The following is a 16,004-nucleotide window of genomic DNA, read 5'->3' on the forward strand; positions in this document are numbered from 1 at the left end:
AGTTATCAGCTTCTCAGCTAGTCGACCTTTAATTGAGAATAAACATGAATATTTTCGTTTTATACATTCATGATTTAAAATGTACAATTGGAAATACAATTTACACGTAATTTGTGTGTAATTGGTTGAAATCTTATACTTTATTTATAGTCAATACCATCAATCGATAACAAATGTAATTATTTCATTATTCTCCGTGACAGCATCATAAGAATCTTTCTTAGTTCTTATTGTCATCAAGCTTGACATTTCGCAAATGTAAAACGTTAAACAACGTTTATTGCATAGTATACAACAACAATGTACATTTGTATGTCATATATGTATTTTGTGTATAGATAAGAGCAAAGAGAAAATTTTGTATGCTAATAGTATTGTAGTTTATAATTTTATATCTAATAAAATAACGTAAAAACTTTTTAAGTGTTACAGTAAAATATAATGTAATGAAAAGTTAGTAACAATATGTTACAAAACCTAACATAAATTGTATTGAAATCTATATTGTTTCAGCAAAATATTATGATACAGGTATATTATAAAAAAAATATATTAACAAGATGGCAGAGAAAACAATAGTGGGAGGCATTCCGATTGAATGTTTAACCGGAGAACCTGCAATTATTTGGTCTGGTTGGCGTATATTAGGGGACAGAGAACTTGTTAGAGAAGCCTCTGCAAAGGGCACTCACATTAATCTTGCTTATAAATGTCTAGCTTATAGAAGAAGATGTTCTATCGAAGATGCTCAGCATTATTTCAACAAAGAAGTTGAAACTTGGATTATAGAACTTCTAAAGAAACATCAAATTTACAGGGCCTCTCATATTTTAAATAATATGGTATATCAAATTTTAAGTACTGACAAACAATATATTATTCTTTACATTAATGTAGTTTTTTTATAGGATAAAAATCCAATGGAACATATATTTAAAGTTTGTGTAAACTGCAAGGATTTTACATTAAGAAATTATTTATCGGAATATCTAATAAGTGTTGCACACTTTGAAAATAAATATATAGATTCATGGAATATAATAAAAAGTATTGTAGAATTTGAACAAAAATATATGTAAGTTTCTTCATAAATAATCAGTTTAAATAGATCAAAAGGTAAGAAATACCATTTGTTTAGGGTTGAAGATGGCTTGAGCTCTTCTTTATGTATAGAGGATATTATAAAATTACCAGAAGATATAAAACAAGCATTATGTACTGAATTATATTTTTCTATAACTGAACAATCTCTTTTGAAAAATATAACTAATATTGTGCTATGGGATTATTTACTGTCAAATAATAAAATCGAACTAATGAGATTTTGGATTGACATTTACTATGGCAATGATACAATAGAAGAAATAAATGAAATTAATGAAGAATACAAGTCGTTGTTTCGTACTTTGGATATAGTACCAGATATGATTGAAGCTATTGATTCTTCAGATGCCAGTACTCTTATTAAAGATCTAGCAAAAAATCATTTATGTAGGTAAGACCATATAAAATACATTTGTTATGAAATATATTTAAATATTTAAATATTTATTTATTAATATTTAATATATAGGTATGGCGTATTTGTAGAGAGAGAACAATGTGATGTAAAATTATTACTAGCACGTATATTTGCCAGTGCAATGACAATAGCAGAATTTAATACAATATTATCATATAAATCTTGTAATATTAATAAAACTGAATTTATGAAGAAAATTGACAAAGAATTGTGTCTTGCACATTGCTTGAGTGAAACAAGTACTCAGGAAGATGAAACCAAGATCATTGAATTGTATGATGTATTGACAAAAATGTGTGAAAATCAAGAACCGTTACAAGATATATTAACAGAAGGAATTTTTAAAACAATTTACTATCTTTCTGATGATGTAACCGAATATTTGAAGCAAAATTATTTGATAGTTTTAGTATTGATATTTTCATACCAATCTAGAGAAAGTGCAATATGCAATCAAGATAAAGGCACAGTACTAAAAGAAATTACTCTAAAAAGTATATTTACAAGTAAAAATCCTTTGCAATTATGCAACTATGATATTTCGAATGAAGTTCTTCAGAATACATTAAAACAAGTGCCAATTCTTGAATCCATCATAAAAAAAGAACCAAAGAACAAAGTTACAATGTATGAATTATTAGATGGTTACAAAAATTTAAACGTTAAACAATTATATAAGTGGCGTTTTAATAATGAACCAATGCCTCATTTTTCTAATGAAACTCTTGTTAAAAAATATGGATATACAGAAGATTTAACATATAAATACTATTTGAAAGAAGCCCGTCCTAATATGGCTATATTTAGCTTAAAACATTCCCAAGGAAAACTAATTGGAAATGTTTCTTCTAGAAGGTAAAGAAGAATTATATATTAATTCATGTATTTATGTATTTCAGAATATATTATGCACATTTATACTACACTTATAGGAAATATAAAGCGGCTCTGTATGCGCATAGTCTTGCCTTACGAAATTTAGAGAAACCCGAAATTTTACATACTTGTATTTCTTTCATGGAAATATTAGGTATCGATTCAGAAAATTTAAGGCTGCATATAACCGTGGCAAATTATATTTATAAACAGATTAATATTCCTATTGGTAATTATGTTCATTGAATATTTATTAGAATTGGTAATCATAGATCTCTAATATATTTTTTAATTGACAGGAAATTTACTAGAAAATATAATATACAAAAATGAAAATGATTTAAAGACTGTAATGTCTTATCTTGAAAGTAGTTTTCAAACAAGTTGTACTGAAAGTTCAATTAATGATAGTCAGGAGTTCGTAAATGTATTAAAAATATGGGATGTTATTGTACGATTTGCAGCAGCACACAACTTTGCTTTCCCAATCAGCTTTTTAAAATTTTTAGCAAGTAAAAATCACTGGTTTGAATTTGTATTAGTTTGTCACATCTTTAATTATCCCCTGAACCAGGTAATAATTTTGAATTTTAATTAATTTATACAAGACTTCTGAAATTAAAAGAAAAATATGCTCTTCATTGCTTTTAGATATTGGAAAATATAGAACATTTTGAAAACACAATTCTCAGAGAACATTTATTAACTTGTTTGAGTAATATTCAACTCACTAAATCTCAATTAGCTGTATGTAATGAACAAAAGATAAAATCACGAGATGTTAGACAATCATTATATTACAAAATTGGAGTTAAACAAAGTGTAAGTAGTAAATGTCATATATTTAAAACATATTTTATTAAATACTATACTATATCGTTATTAAATAGGTATCACCCAATTATGATTCACCAGTCTCAGCAGATTTAGCAAGCACTTATGATTCTCATAGTATAAATGAATATACTGTAAATGATAACATTTGTTCTCCAAATGATGATTTGTGGTTGATTATATTGAAATGTCTCCAAAGCCCAGATCCACCTGGTGCTTTGATCAATTCATCCCGGTTAACTTCAAAGCCTTTCCTTATAGTTTTAGCATCCTGTTATGAGGTATTTTATATATTAGTAATTTCATATTTTTCTCAACTATAAAATTTTCCAGAACATACCATGCTTTTCTTATCGAATATCTTTTTTAGCCATCTTCAACTGCAGCATATTGTTATTCATGGATGGTAATATCCACCACAGATAAAGAAATTCTTTCTAATTATAAAGAATGTTTAAAACAACAAGTATGGACAGCTAATCAAGTTTATAACTTATTGGATCAAATGGTAACATATGGATATATTACTATCGTTAGTAAAGCTTACAAAATTTTTATGCCTGTAAGTATACTTTACCTTTATATGAATATCTTGTTTTATCTTATTTTCCTAATACAGTTTGATTGTAGGAAAGTCTCTTCAATTTATTTTTTGACTTTCTCATAGAATGTGTAATTTATGGTGATTTTAAAAGTTGCCAACAAAAATTATTGGATTTTAAAGCACAATGTGTAGATCTCAAATGTAATGTATGTATCAAGCACTATTTCAATATTTAACAATTACGTGAAATAATATGAGAATTATGTATTTTTCAGGAAGCTATAGATTGGAATTGCTCAGATACCACATACTTGAATAATTTATACTGGATTGCAATTGTTACAATTAAATGCCTTATTGCAACACTCGCTTATGGTCTAAGAAGTACACATCTCCAAATAAAATTTCTCGAAATTTTGATAAAATGTAACTTTTATAAGAATTTTCCAGGTACTGCTATCTTGTATGAATTATTATTTCAATAATTAATAATGAAAATCAGACATAAACTAATTTCTTTGTTCATTACAGATTTCGTTCCAATCTTTCCATTTTTGCTACAAGTTATAAAAATTCTTCAAAAAACAAATGTCGCATTAAATTTTGCGGCATTTACGGTATCAGACAATGTATATAATTTTGATACAGAAATTCATAGGTGCATTAATGATTTAATAAGAACTGAAGATTATACTAATGCATTAAAATTATCAAATGTAGCGGGATTTAATTCGTCTGAAATAATCTTAGCTCAGGTATTATCTTATTTTTTTATATAAGTACAAGTTTTCATCATTAATATTTTAATTATTAATACTTTTAGTGCCGAAGTAAATTTAAATATTATATACAAAAAAATGAGAAAATTGAAGATAATTTTTGGAACGAGTGTGCATTAAATTTTAAAAAATATAACATTTCATATGAAAAAGCAGCAGAATTTTTTGTTGAGCATGCTGAAAAAGTTACTTCTCATAAAGAAAGGTATGTGATATTTTTTATCTAGAGACATCAATGACATATAGATTTAATCAAATATGAAATATATGTTTTAACAGATATGAAATATTAAAACTAGCTTTTGAAACCTTAAAGAATATTGAAACAGAGCAACAAGATATTGATGTCCTTGAAACAGCAATGTGGAAATCATGTATGTTAGCAGGTCCTGAAAATGTGCAATTAGATGATGGACCTTATATCTTCAATAAACTAAAAACAGAATTGTTATCAGGACTAAATGAATTGAAATTTGGCTATACCTTAAGTAACATACAAGAGAAAAATGCAATTGAAAGTTTAATTAATACATTAATTGACTTAGGTAAACTGGATACAGCATTAAGAATAAGTACAATTTTTAATTACAAACATAAGGTAAATTTCATTAAACCTTTATTAATAAATATGTATTAACTGTTTTAATTATAATTGTAGGATTTACAAATTCTGATGTTATGTTTGAGTTTAGCAGAAGGGGAAATTTCACCAAATGATTTAAATATTGAACAACAAAGTCTTCTGAAAGAAGTAAATAAGAATAAACAACAAAAATACAATGCCTTAAAGAATCGTGGTTTACAAAGATTTTCTTCAGCTTCTTCATGTATGTCTAATTTATACTCTCATCGCAACAAATTATTAACTAGCACATATTTATAACAAAACTTTGATTACAGTGATCACTTCAATCAGTACTGAAATGAATAAACTAAAACATGAAGATGTTCATGGAATACAAATGGAGTGTTTATCAATTTTAGAAAAATTATTTAATACCCTGGAACATGGAGTAGACATATGTCTTCGCATTGTATTATGTTATAAATTAGCCATGCAACTGGAAAAAAGTTATCAGTTCTTGTTAATGTTAAACAATCCAATTGAATTTTTACAAGAAATTACAGAAAGTGATAGTATTAAAAATAAATCTGAAATTATTAATGATATAGTTATTGCATACAAAATAAACAATGATGATGTTGCAACATTTTTGGCTGAAAATATCACTCTAAATATTAACCGTGCAGTAGAAGGTATGTAATGATATTGTAAATTTATACACGGTTGTAAAAAGTTTGCTTTTGTAGATGGATATGAAAATAACGTTTGCTTGTGGGGATATTCCTTAAATACAAATTTTCGTGTTATTATGGAACTATGCAATGATGTTTCACTCCTTGGTTGGAAACTCTTAAAAACGGCAAATAAATTGCTTGGACATTCTCATGGCGAAAAAGCAAGCGGTACTATACTAAAATATAATTATCATTACATTCCTATAATAACTAAATTTATTATTAAAACCTTTTCTATTGTTTAGCATTTACTCTGAAGACGATTGCAGAATTATTAATACGTGCTCATGATTGTTTTACAACTTCCTGCAATATGGAAGGGATAGCATCAGTATTATGTAAATGTCAAATTTTCGCAAATGTTTTGCAGAATCTTAAGTATTGGACATTACTAGTACGTTATTTTACAAGAATTAAATAAACAAAATTTTATACACTGTGCTTAAAAAATATATAATATCAAACAATTTTAGGTACGTCTTGTAACAGGTGTTGGTCGTTTCACAGAAATGAATTATGTATTTCAAATTTTAAAAGAAAATGATCAGTTTGAATTTTTACTTGGAAAAGGATTAAATAAGGTTTCTTTACGCTTCTTATTTTTCTAAATACATATATAAATACCATATACAATATTATATTAAACATGTTATAGGTAATAGGGCTAGAAACAGCAATTTTGGAATTCCTGAAGCGTCATTGTCCTGAAAATAAAGAACTTTTTACTCTGGTAGCTTTACATTTTCGATTATATCATGAACTAGCACATATGTGGAAAAATGAAGCGGAAGATATAATTAATACGATAATATCAGATGCTACAAAAGATCTTATGAAATTGCAAAGTACTGTTCAACATGAAAAAAAATTCATCAAAACTGAAAATATTCTGAAACAGTTACACTTAGCTGTTACTAATTATACTCACGCAACAGAATACTATTTACAGGTAAAACATTATCTAGATTATTTGCATAAATAAAAATTTATAATATGAATATGTTATAGGCTAATAAATTAAATCTTGCTAATCAATGTTCTGATCAAGTACAATTAGTTGCTCTCCAACTTTCACTTTTTAATACTGTGTCTTATAATCAACAAGTAATCTGTATACTTAATTTAAAACCTGAAGATATCGATAAAGTATTATGTCATAACTTAAGCTTCTCTCAAGCTTTTGTTGTCATTCATGCATATAATCATCACGTAGATTGGGCTAATCTGATTTATAGCCATTGTATATTAAATGGAGAAACAAAATATTTGAAAGATTTTATAGCAGTAAATAAGCTCACCCCTAGTCTTGTAAGAAATTGTGTACGCAGGCAAGTTAATTATTGCTTTAAAGAAATAATTTATTTTTGGACATTTCTTTCCATTTTAATCATTATTAACTTTATTATAGGTACAGACTGGAAAAAAGCATTACTCATACTATGACAGATAACATGAAAATATTAATTTCTGAATTGTCAGATGTGGAGTGTAAATATGTATTAGCCAGTCAACTGGGATTTAAAGGTATTGTAGAAACAATGCTCAATAATCCTATGATAGGTGCATATCTAAAAGACACTGTATGGAAAAAAGGATATAATGCTATTTAAATATTTTCTTTAAATTATACATTTCCTATAAACATTCATAAACGTTGTAACATCCAAAGTGTATATGTATGTTTTTATTACTGTTTTTGAATAAATAAATGTTTTTATATATTTATATCGTCACCAAATTTCTTTATTTTTTCAACTCAGAATATATAGGGTGACCCCACTGTGTATAAACTTTTAATTATACTCAAAAACAACAGAATTATTTATTGAGCTTCATATTTCTAATGTGCAATTTAATGTGTATAATGTAAAATTTAAGACAATAATCATGGATAAAAATATATGTTGTAAAAAAATCTTATGGGACAGTCAAACAGAAAAAGCAGCAGTTCTTAAATTGGACGTATATATAAAAAAACACGAACAAAAATTCGGAAAAATATTATTCCAAAAAATGTTGTCACGAAAACAATTAAAATTACTAAGACTTATGCATAAATTAATGAGAGCTATCGAGAAAGCAGAGATTGATAAACAACAAGGTACAATTTTATAATATTTTCAGATATTATTTTAAAATTTCATTATTTTTTTTAGCATTTCAATTGCTAAAGGCATCTAACGATGCAATAAAAACAACGATTTCTACATTTCAAGATTCAATGAAACGATACAAAGAAAGCGTGAAAACGGAATTTGCAAAACTCGATTGTTTAAGTACAAATCGACTTTTAAGTATTAATTGTACATATACATAATTTATCAATGTTGAACAAGTATATTATAAGATACCTAAAAGTAAAATATTTTTTTAACTATTATTATTATTTTAATTATTATCTATCATTTTAATTTATTTAAATGAAAGATACTGGAGCAATATAATTAAATAAAATTTATTATGAATCAATACAACATTAGCATTTTATGCATATTACAGTATTATTGCTTTTTATTTCAAAAGTGTCATTAATTCAAATAAAATTGAAGGAGAAGAACTACTTCAATTCTAAGAAGACTATGTTGTAAATATATATCTACATATTTCATAAAATGTAAGTATATTTTTACAAATGATACACAAAATATTTATTTAAGATTTATTTCTTTAAGATAGATATAAGATATCAATATAACATATAATACGTCAATTCATATTACGAAAAAAATGATGATATGGATTTATGATTCTTATGAGAATTTAAAATATTTGCATTTAATCGACGTTTAATAGAATTGGTATCTACATCACTTGTATTTTCCTTCCTTTTCATATTTGTAGTATGTAATACTGAATTATTTAAGTTCCATTGCAGACTTTCAGCCACATGAAAATCGCAATGTTCCTGATATTTTAATATAGGTATCATTTGATAACATTTTAAACATTGTTTAGAAGGAACTTCAATTGAGTTACATGAGTTTTTTTTAATTAGGAAACTAGAAATATCATTATCTTTTCTTCCTTTCGAAGTGTTGGTTTTAAATTTATTTTTTCCCTTCATTTTCGCTAAAGTTTCTTTTGAAATATCCTTTTTATTTTCTGTTTTCATATATAATTTTGCTTTTTCTTGTAAATATGAAGGTAACAATACAACTACAGTAGGATCAATATTACTCAAATCAGGAAATATTTCTTCTAGTTGTATTATATCTTGTTCGTTAATCATTTTGTTATTTTCATTTAATTTTATATTTGAAGAAATTGGCCCATTTTCCATTTCACTGTTTGTATACATTTTATCACTATTCGCCTTTGTATTCAAATCCAATTTTTCGTCAAAATTACTTTTCTCGTTTTTTACACTATCTTCATTTACATTTTCAAACTCAATATCTATATTTACATTGTCGTTTAACTCAATCAACCTAATATCATTTACATGTGTATCTTTCAAATCACTTTCTTTTGGGTTGAAAACATTCATAAAAAATGATTCCTTAAAATCATTTTGATGTAAGGGATCATTCAAATTAAAACAATTTGCCTTCTTTTCATAAAATGTTATTTTATTTCCTTCATTTAATAAATTGATTAAATTATTTAATCTTCTGGAAGTAGGAGACCAATCTGTTTTGATATTACAACTTTGTTCACCTAATTGTGGACTTATTGTAGAACATTTTTTCTCAACATGTTTTAGTTTATTACTTGATGCATTGTTAATTTCATCACTATTAGAATCTACATTGATAATTTTATCGACATCTAAATCACTTTTTATTTTCTTAGTAGTATTTTCTACTGAATATATACTTTCTACTTTCGTATTTTCTGTTTGTGCATCTATTTTCTTATGAGGCTCTGATTCGTTTGATTTAAAAAAATTCCGAAAATTGCCGCTACCTTTAGCTGGTATAAATTTACCAGCTGATATACCTAAATATGCAATTGGACATTGTGTTGACTTAGATATGATTTGTACACAACGAATTGCCATATTTCCTGGTTTATATGAATTTAAGGTACATGAACGTGATTGTGATACTGTAGCCTTATTTTGATAATACTGATAACATATTGTCATTAACGTTGCTCGTCGTTCATTTTCTTCAAGATCTTGTTCAAGACGTTCACAAACTTCTGCTGATAATTCACCAGCCCAATGTTCTAACTGTAAACAAAATATTATGTAAAGAAATAATTCACAATTTTCCTATGTACAAATTTTATTATGTACTTTACCACATCTAATGAGACAATAGCTTGTTTTCCTGGGAACTTTTTACATGCTCCAATTGATTTTGATACTAATCGTATATTAACAGGTTCATTGTCTATTCCTCGAGCAATATTGTATAACCATGACCTAAATGAATATATTAATATAACATAGTCTCAAAGTAATGTTTTTATACATTATTATTTTCAGTGAAATTATGAGTTCATAAATATACCCTGTTTTTTCATCGAATCGTTTTTGTAAATATTGCAGTGAATACTGCACTAAATCACCCATAACATTACAATTGAGAGATTCCACAACGACATCTCCAAACTTCCCACCAAGATTTCTAACTTTTTTGATTGGCAATGTCGAATACAGAGTTGATACTGCAGCTGCAGGTAATATTGTTTGTCGATTTGGTTTATGCAATCCACATGCCAACTTAGCTAATATCTAAACATATACAATATTACTTTTTTTAATTAATTAGGTAATAAAATAGATGGTACACCTTTTTACCTTGTTTCCTGCAATACCAGCAGAACATCTAAATCCTGTTTTATCAAATATGTCAGCTCTTATTTCTTCAACTATAAGTCCCGCTATTGCAAGTTTTTGTGCTTCTATGTCTTCAAGATTCTCGAAAACGTTCATTATCCAAGTTTCTGTGCCTTTACTTCTCTCTTCTAAATCCATACCATATAAAGGCCCATATCATATAACAACATTATATACAAATTTATTTATAGTCATAAAAGTTTATAGTAATTTTTTCTTACCTTCATCATTTTTTCCAACTTCTGAATATCCTACTACAAAAGTATTTGAAAGCTGTGTCACTAAATGATTCAAAGAAATAGAATATGTAGACATCCTTTTACAAACCAAGTCAGTAATATCTAAATATGCTTCATCCACACTAGCACGTTCTATTATATTGCAATGTTTCTTTATAACATTAATAACTTCACGACCAGCACTTCTATATCTATACAAACATTTGTAATTCACCCACATTGTGTGTGTGTAAAAAATATTAAATGCATAATTTTTTGATATACCTTGATGTATCAGCTTTTCCACGAAGGCATGGTACACTAGCTAAAACAACATCTGGACATTTTTCTTTTGCCTCTTCACCTCTCATGTGTCTTGTAACACCATATTCCCTTGCTTCATAATTAACAGCAATTATCCTATTTAAAAAATATTAGCAATATTTAGAATCTCTCTCTAATCTATCTACTTAAGTTATTTAAGTATAATTTATGTTATCTGAAATATTTTACCCTCCTAATTTCCACTGATTGTATTGTACGACTGCAAGTGGTTTTCCAGCATATTCTGGTTGAAGTTTTGTTTCAACTTGGCAAAAAAAGCAATCCATGTCTATTAAAACGACAACTCTATCTTTGCTTGAGTTTGCCATTATAAAATAAATTTGATCTATTAATTAAAATTATTTACAATTATAGGTTAAAAACATTAGTATAATACGACGTTATTCATCTAGTATTCATTAAAATGGAAGTTTAAATTATATATATTTGCAAAAACATCGTTATCGTTTTAGTATTTTAAAAATAGGTTACAGGTATAAAACTTTTACATATAATCAAATTAGTATAAAGTTAAAAGAAAAACAATCGCAATTTGACACAGTCTCAAATTCAAATTTGTAACTAGATCATTGTTCCTAAATTCACATTATTTTGTAAGGATGGATTATAAGAAGTAGTCATCTTTGTTTTGAACTGGTGTACGCCTGTGGCTCTCTCTACCGTGAATATTTTGTATGATAATAGGGTTAATTCTTGCGCCGCGAATTTAACTGTACAGCAACATAGCCGAGGCAACGAACAAAAGCTATTTAACAAATTTATTGATTAATGACAAAATTATTTCTCAGTAACAACTGTGATTACTTTCGAATTTCATATTTACTTTCGTTACCATGGTAAAGTGCTTTGCCAAAGCATAAATCGCTCGCTTTCTAATATTGTAAACTCCAATCAAAATAAAATTTATTAGCATTAGTTAATAAGAGTTTGTCTTATTGGATAACAAATTAATCATAGATTATCATGTAAATTCAAGTAGATAAATGAGCTACTCTGCGACTCAAAATTAAAGAATCGTTAGAACCGTCACGCTGAGCTCAGCGTCTCAATAAGTTTCATTACAGCATAAATCTTGTTAAAGTTGTCAATCTATTATAAATATTTAGTTTGAAATATAACTAGTCTTAAACATAAATTTAAACATCGAATTAGTTTCAAAATTGTTTGAAGTTGTAACGCGTACAGAATTCCAGTGCAGTACTCCACTGGCTGCAATCACGCTAAATTCCCCAAATCTTGGAAAGGTCACGCAACATCTTTAATTTACGATATGCCATTAGTAATTTTATGTATAATCAATAAGCATAAATTATTTTTGCACAGAAAAGGGAAATATATATTAATACAATAAATACGAAAATATATATATTGCTGCAATGAATATTAATATTCATAAATTAAGATCTGAAATTACATGTTGGTTTTAAGTATTTTTAGAACACATAGTAGCTTATATTCTATGAATGTAGCATTAAGTATTACATTTACGAACGTAAAATACTTTACGATTATTGAAAATGTATATGTATACATCATAGAGGTTACAGATACATGTCAAGTTTTGGAACACCTTGATTCCTGCAAATACAACATACAATAAACGCGTTTATTTTTTCAAAGTTTTATTCTCTGATTTATTTATATACAATTTGCGTAAGGTGAAGTACTACACTTTGTGACAATGCCAAGTAAAAAGAAAAAATATAATGCACGTTTTCCAGCAGTGAGTATTAAAATACTCTGTATAGTTTGGAGAAGTTTTTCACGAAAATGCACTTCATATATAAATTACATATTTATAATTTGAATAAAAACAATGTAATTTACTTGTAATCTCATTTAAATGATAAAGAAATATATAATTAAAAAGACCATATACATATTAATTTTTAATTATATGACTAACCTATTTTTACAAATGTATTTAGGGCAGAATAAAAAAAATTATGCAAACTGATGAAGAAATTGGAAAAGTTGCACAACCAGTGCCGATTATAATTTATATCCTTTTTAAATTAATAATAAGAATAATAATTTTAATGCCAACATAAGCCAATATAAGAATTATTGTTGTTTACATCGTAGATCTTTAAGCCGTTAATGATATATTTTTATTTTGAAAGTAAATTCCTTAACTATTTGTATACCTAGAACATTGGAACTGTTTGTACATTCATTACTTACAAAATCCATGCAAATTACAAATGCTAAAAATGCCAAAACTTTGAGTCCTTCTCATATGTAAGATTTTTTTAAAATTAATTGAGTTAAAATTAATTCAGTACTTGGTTTTAACTGATTTGTTGATCTCTTTGTAGGAAACAATGTATTTTATCAGAGAACCGTTTTGATTTTTTAAAAGATTTAGTAAATTCTTTACCAGATGTATCAGGACCTGATGAGGAAGTACCTACACCACCTCTAACACCTGCTCCAATGAATACAAATGCATCAAATACATCAACTTATTTACCTACAATACAACAGCCAGATACAGGGTAAATATTAAATAACTTACTTGGTATTTGTAAATTTTAAATATATTATTATATTTTTATAGATTTTCAAAGCAGGAGATGGGATTAACTACTAAAGTAAAGAAAGAAAATGAAAATGAAGAAAACAGTGATGGAACTGGAATATATAATCCAGGTACTCGTAATGAAATGGTAAAAAATACTGTACCTCAAGTTCCAGAATTTCAAATGTCTGTGCCTCCATCGTTTCAAATTAGTCAACCTAATTTTTATACAGAAGTTAAACCTATGAATTTAAGTACAAATACATCAAGTGTAAATACAAATAATCAACCAACATCTAATTTTACTCATACTGCAACTTTGGATGAAGATTATGATACATAGTTATTCGTAAAATTTTAGAAATACGAATTTAAAATTAAATTAAAACAATAATTAAAGTATGCGATCATATAATGTTACCAAATTTTATTCAGGCAATTTATAATTTACATTATATGAACAGTTTTGTTACTTATATATATTTACTTCACTAATCATAAATTTTTATATTTTTGTATTTGTTCTGTTAAATTATAAATTTTATTCAGACTAGTTAAAACTACATATTTCCTATTTAAAAATGTTTTGTACGACTCGATTATCGTAAAACACTCATATTTTAAGTACTTTATATTCATGTATACACATCTATAATAAGTAACAATATTTGGATTTACACAGTTGCTGTGTATTCCAAATATGTATGCATTAAAGATAATCTAGATACAGTTCTCCTCTGTTTATACATTTATAAATATATGTTGTACATTTATGTAGGTACAAATACATTTACTTATTAAGAATGTAGGTATTTAGGCTTGCATTTTATAATTGGCAAAATTTTCTACTTGTACCTCATTTAGTTTATATCTTAGAATATTTGTGATTTGCAACATTATGTATGCAATAATAAGCTTTATAACTAAGACTTTTTACCTGCATAAAAATAAATTTGTATAAGGAAGAGGTGGTGTCATACACATATTAAGGAATATATTTAGAAAGATATCTTAAATATATTAACAATACTTAAGAGAATTGATTTTAAAAGAGTGGCATTGACAAATATTTCACAATATATTTATGTAATTATATACTTATTTGAACATACATACGTTGCAAAGTTATATATTAAACATGATGACTGAAACTATTAAATTTCTCAATAGTTCAATATATGCACAACAATTAGATAAGAATAGACTATTAAATTCTATAAAAACTCAATTGTGATATTATTTTATTTATATGAAGCAAATTACACTTTGGTCATTCATTGAACAAATATATTAATTTTTGAAATTTCTTACAAAAAGACATTATCATGAGGTGTTTAAATATGTAAATAATTAAACTTTAATTACGTATTTTAAATCTAGAAAATGTTTTCTTAGTAAAATAGAATAAAATAATTGTAAATATCTTTATACAAAATACAAAATCTGGAAATATTGTATTTATGGTAGCATATTTAATATAATATTCGCACACTCGTTTAAAAATAAGAAAAATTGAACAATGATTATGTAAAGAGTGTTAAAAATTAGTAAAAGAACGTGTGCTATATATGCTTATATATGTGTATATTTATAAGAGTAATATTTTGTTTCATAAATTGTTTGTAATGTGTGGTAAAATGTTTCAAATAAATCGTATCTATCTCAATAGTAACAGGATAACAAAATCAAATCACATGCATTTCATTATGTATACTATATATCTCTATACTATATATCAAATTATATACTATATATCTCTAGATACATATGTACCATAAAAAATTATTTTAAAAAATTTAGAAATATAACTGATTGCTGTACCAATTTTCTATTTTAAACAAGTAATCTGAATTTTTTAGAAATATGTCTAAACAATCTTTTATCACTAAATATTTATGTTCATATGTATTTATAGCAGAGAGGAAATTTCCTTTCTGTCCACAGTGCTTATCTGATAGCATTAATCATAAAAACAGATGAATAATGCTATACTTAATATTTCAATTAAGAATAAGATTAATTTAAGATAGTCTCAAATAACAATATGTAAATTTATTAATAAAAATTTTAATAATGACATTGTGCTATTTATATATATTTAGTTATATTTATAAATAATATTAAAAAGTTTGTTTTAATTACTTCATTTTTTATTATGCTTATGTCTTGCGAATTATATTTTATCAGTATTAAAAATATTAAAATTGTGTAAATAAAAAATGTTAGAATTAGCAACAGTATAGGAAAATTATAGAAAAATATATTATTTAATATTTTGGT

The 16,004-nt window shown here is 26.0% G+C and overlaps 4 protein-coding genes across 9 annotated transcripts; 3 read left to right on the forward strand and 1 right to left on the reverse strand.

Moving 5' to 3' along the window:
* The first annotated feature begins 191 nt into the window (after window positions 1–191).
* Window positions 192–7,579, forward strand: SPG11 (spatacsin). 6 transcript variants are annotated; one of them, XM_033335836.2, is made up of 23 exons: window positions 192–453; window positions 514–842; window positions 909–1,075; window positions 1,139–1,495; window positions 1,574–2,377; window positions 2,455–2,627; window positions 2,698–2,972; window positions 3,050–3,220; window positions 3,289–3,513; window positions 3,603–3,794; window positions 3,863–3,982; window positions 4,052–4,226; window positions 4,308–4,531; window positions 4,600–4,760; window positions 4,835–5,153; window positions 5,214–5,382; window positions 5,456–5,812; window positions 5,867–6,022; window positions 6,100–6,248; window positions 6,328–6,435; window positions 6,510–6,803; window positions 6,863–7,182; window positions 7,263–7,579. In XM_033335836.2, the coding sequence occupies exons 2-23, from the start codon at window positions 561–563 to the stop codon at window positions 7,462–7,464; spliced, it is 5,400 nt and encodes a 1,799-aa protein (XP_033191727.2). In that variant the 5' UTR covers window positions 192–453; window positions 514–560; the 3' UTR covers window positions 7,465–7,579. The 6 variants fall into 6 exon arrangements, with proteins under 6 accessions (XP_033191727.2, XP_076475349.1, XP_033191728.2 ...); XM_076619234.1 differs by having other exon boundaries at window positions 532–842; XM_033335837.2 differs by having other exon boundaries at window positions 192–443.
* A 25-nt stretch (window positions 7,580–7,604) lies between these two features.
* LOC117157642 (uncharacterized) lies at window positions 7,605–8,171 on the forward strand. Its single transcript, XM_033335840.2, has 2 exons — window positions 7,605–7,955; window positions 8,011–8,171. The coding sequence occupies exons 1-2, from the start codon at window positions 7,742–7,744 to the stop codon at window positions 8,169–8,171; spliced, it is 375 nt and encodes a 124-aa protein (XP_033191731.1). The 5' UTR covers window positions 7,605–7,741.
* A 328-nt stretch (window positions 8,172–8,499) lies between these two features.
* DNApol-eta (DNA polymerase eta) lies at window positions 8,500–11,778 on the reverse strand. Its single transcript, XM_033335867.2, has 7 exons — window positions 11,372–11,778; window positions 11,144–11,278; window positions 10,862–11,070; window positions 10,602–10,768; window positions 10,312–10,535; window positions 10,100–10,223; window positions 8,500–10,028 (listed from the first exon to the last, which is right to left on the reverse strand). Exons 1-7 carry the CDS (start codon window positions 11,509–11,511, stop codon window positions 8,571–8,573), a joined length of 2,457 nt encoding a protein of 818 aa, XP_033191758.1. The 5' UTR covers window positions 11,512–11,778; the 3' UTR covers window positions 8,500–8,570.
* Window positions 11,779–12,679: 901 nt separating this feature from the next.
* Window positions 12,680–15,390, forward strand: NC2alpha (negative cofactor 2 alpha). Its single transcript, XM_033335870.2, has 5 exons — window positions 12,680–12,926; window positions 13,132–13,204; window positions 13,351–13,444; window positions 13,522–13,701; window positions 13,764–15,390. The coding sequence occupies exons 1-5, from the start codon at window positions 12,885–12,887 to the stop codon at window positions 14,065–14,067; spliced, it is 693 nt and encodes a 230-aa protein (XP_033191761.1). The 5' UTR covers window positions 12,680–12,884; the 3' UTR covers window positions 14,068–15,390.
* Window positions 15,391–16,004: the final 614 nt, after the last annotated feature.

The sequence above is a fragment of the Bombus vancouverensis genome, chromosome 6 (genome assembly GCF_051014615.1).
Source record: "Bombus vancouverensis nearcticus chromosome 6, iyBomVanc1_principal, whole genome shotgun sequence".
NCBI lineage: Eukaryota > Metazoa > Arthropoda > Insecta > Hymenoptera > Apidae > Bombus > Bombus vancouverensis.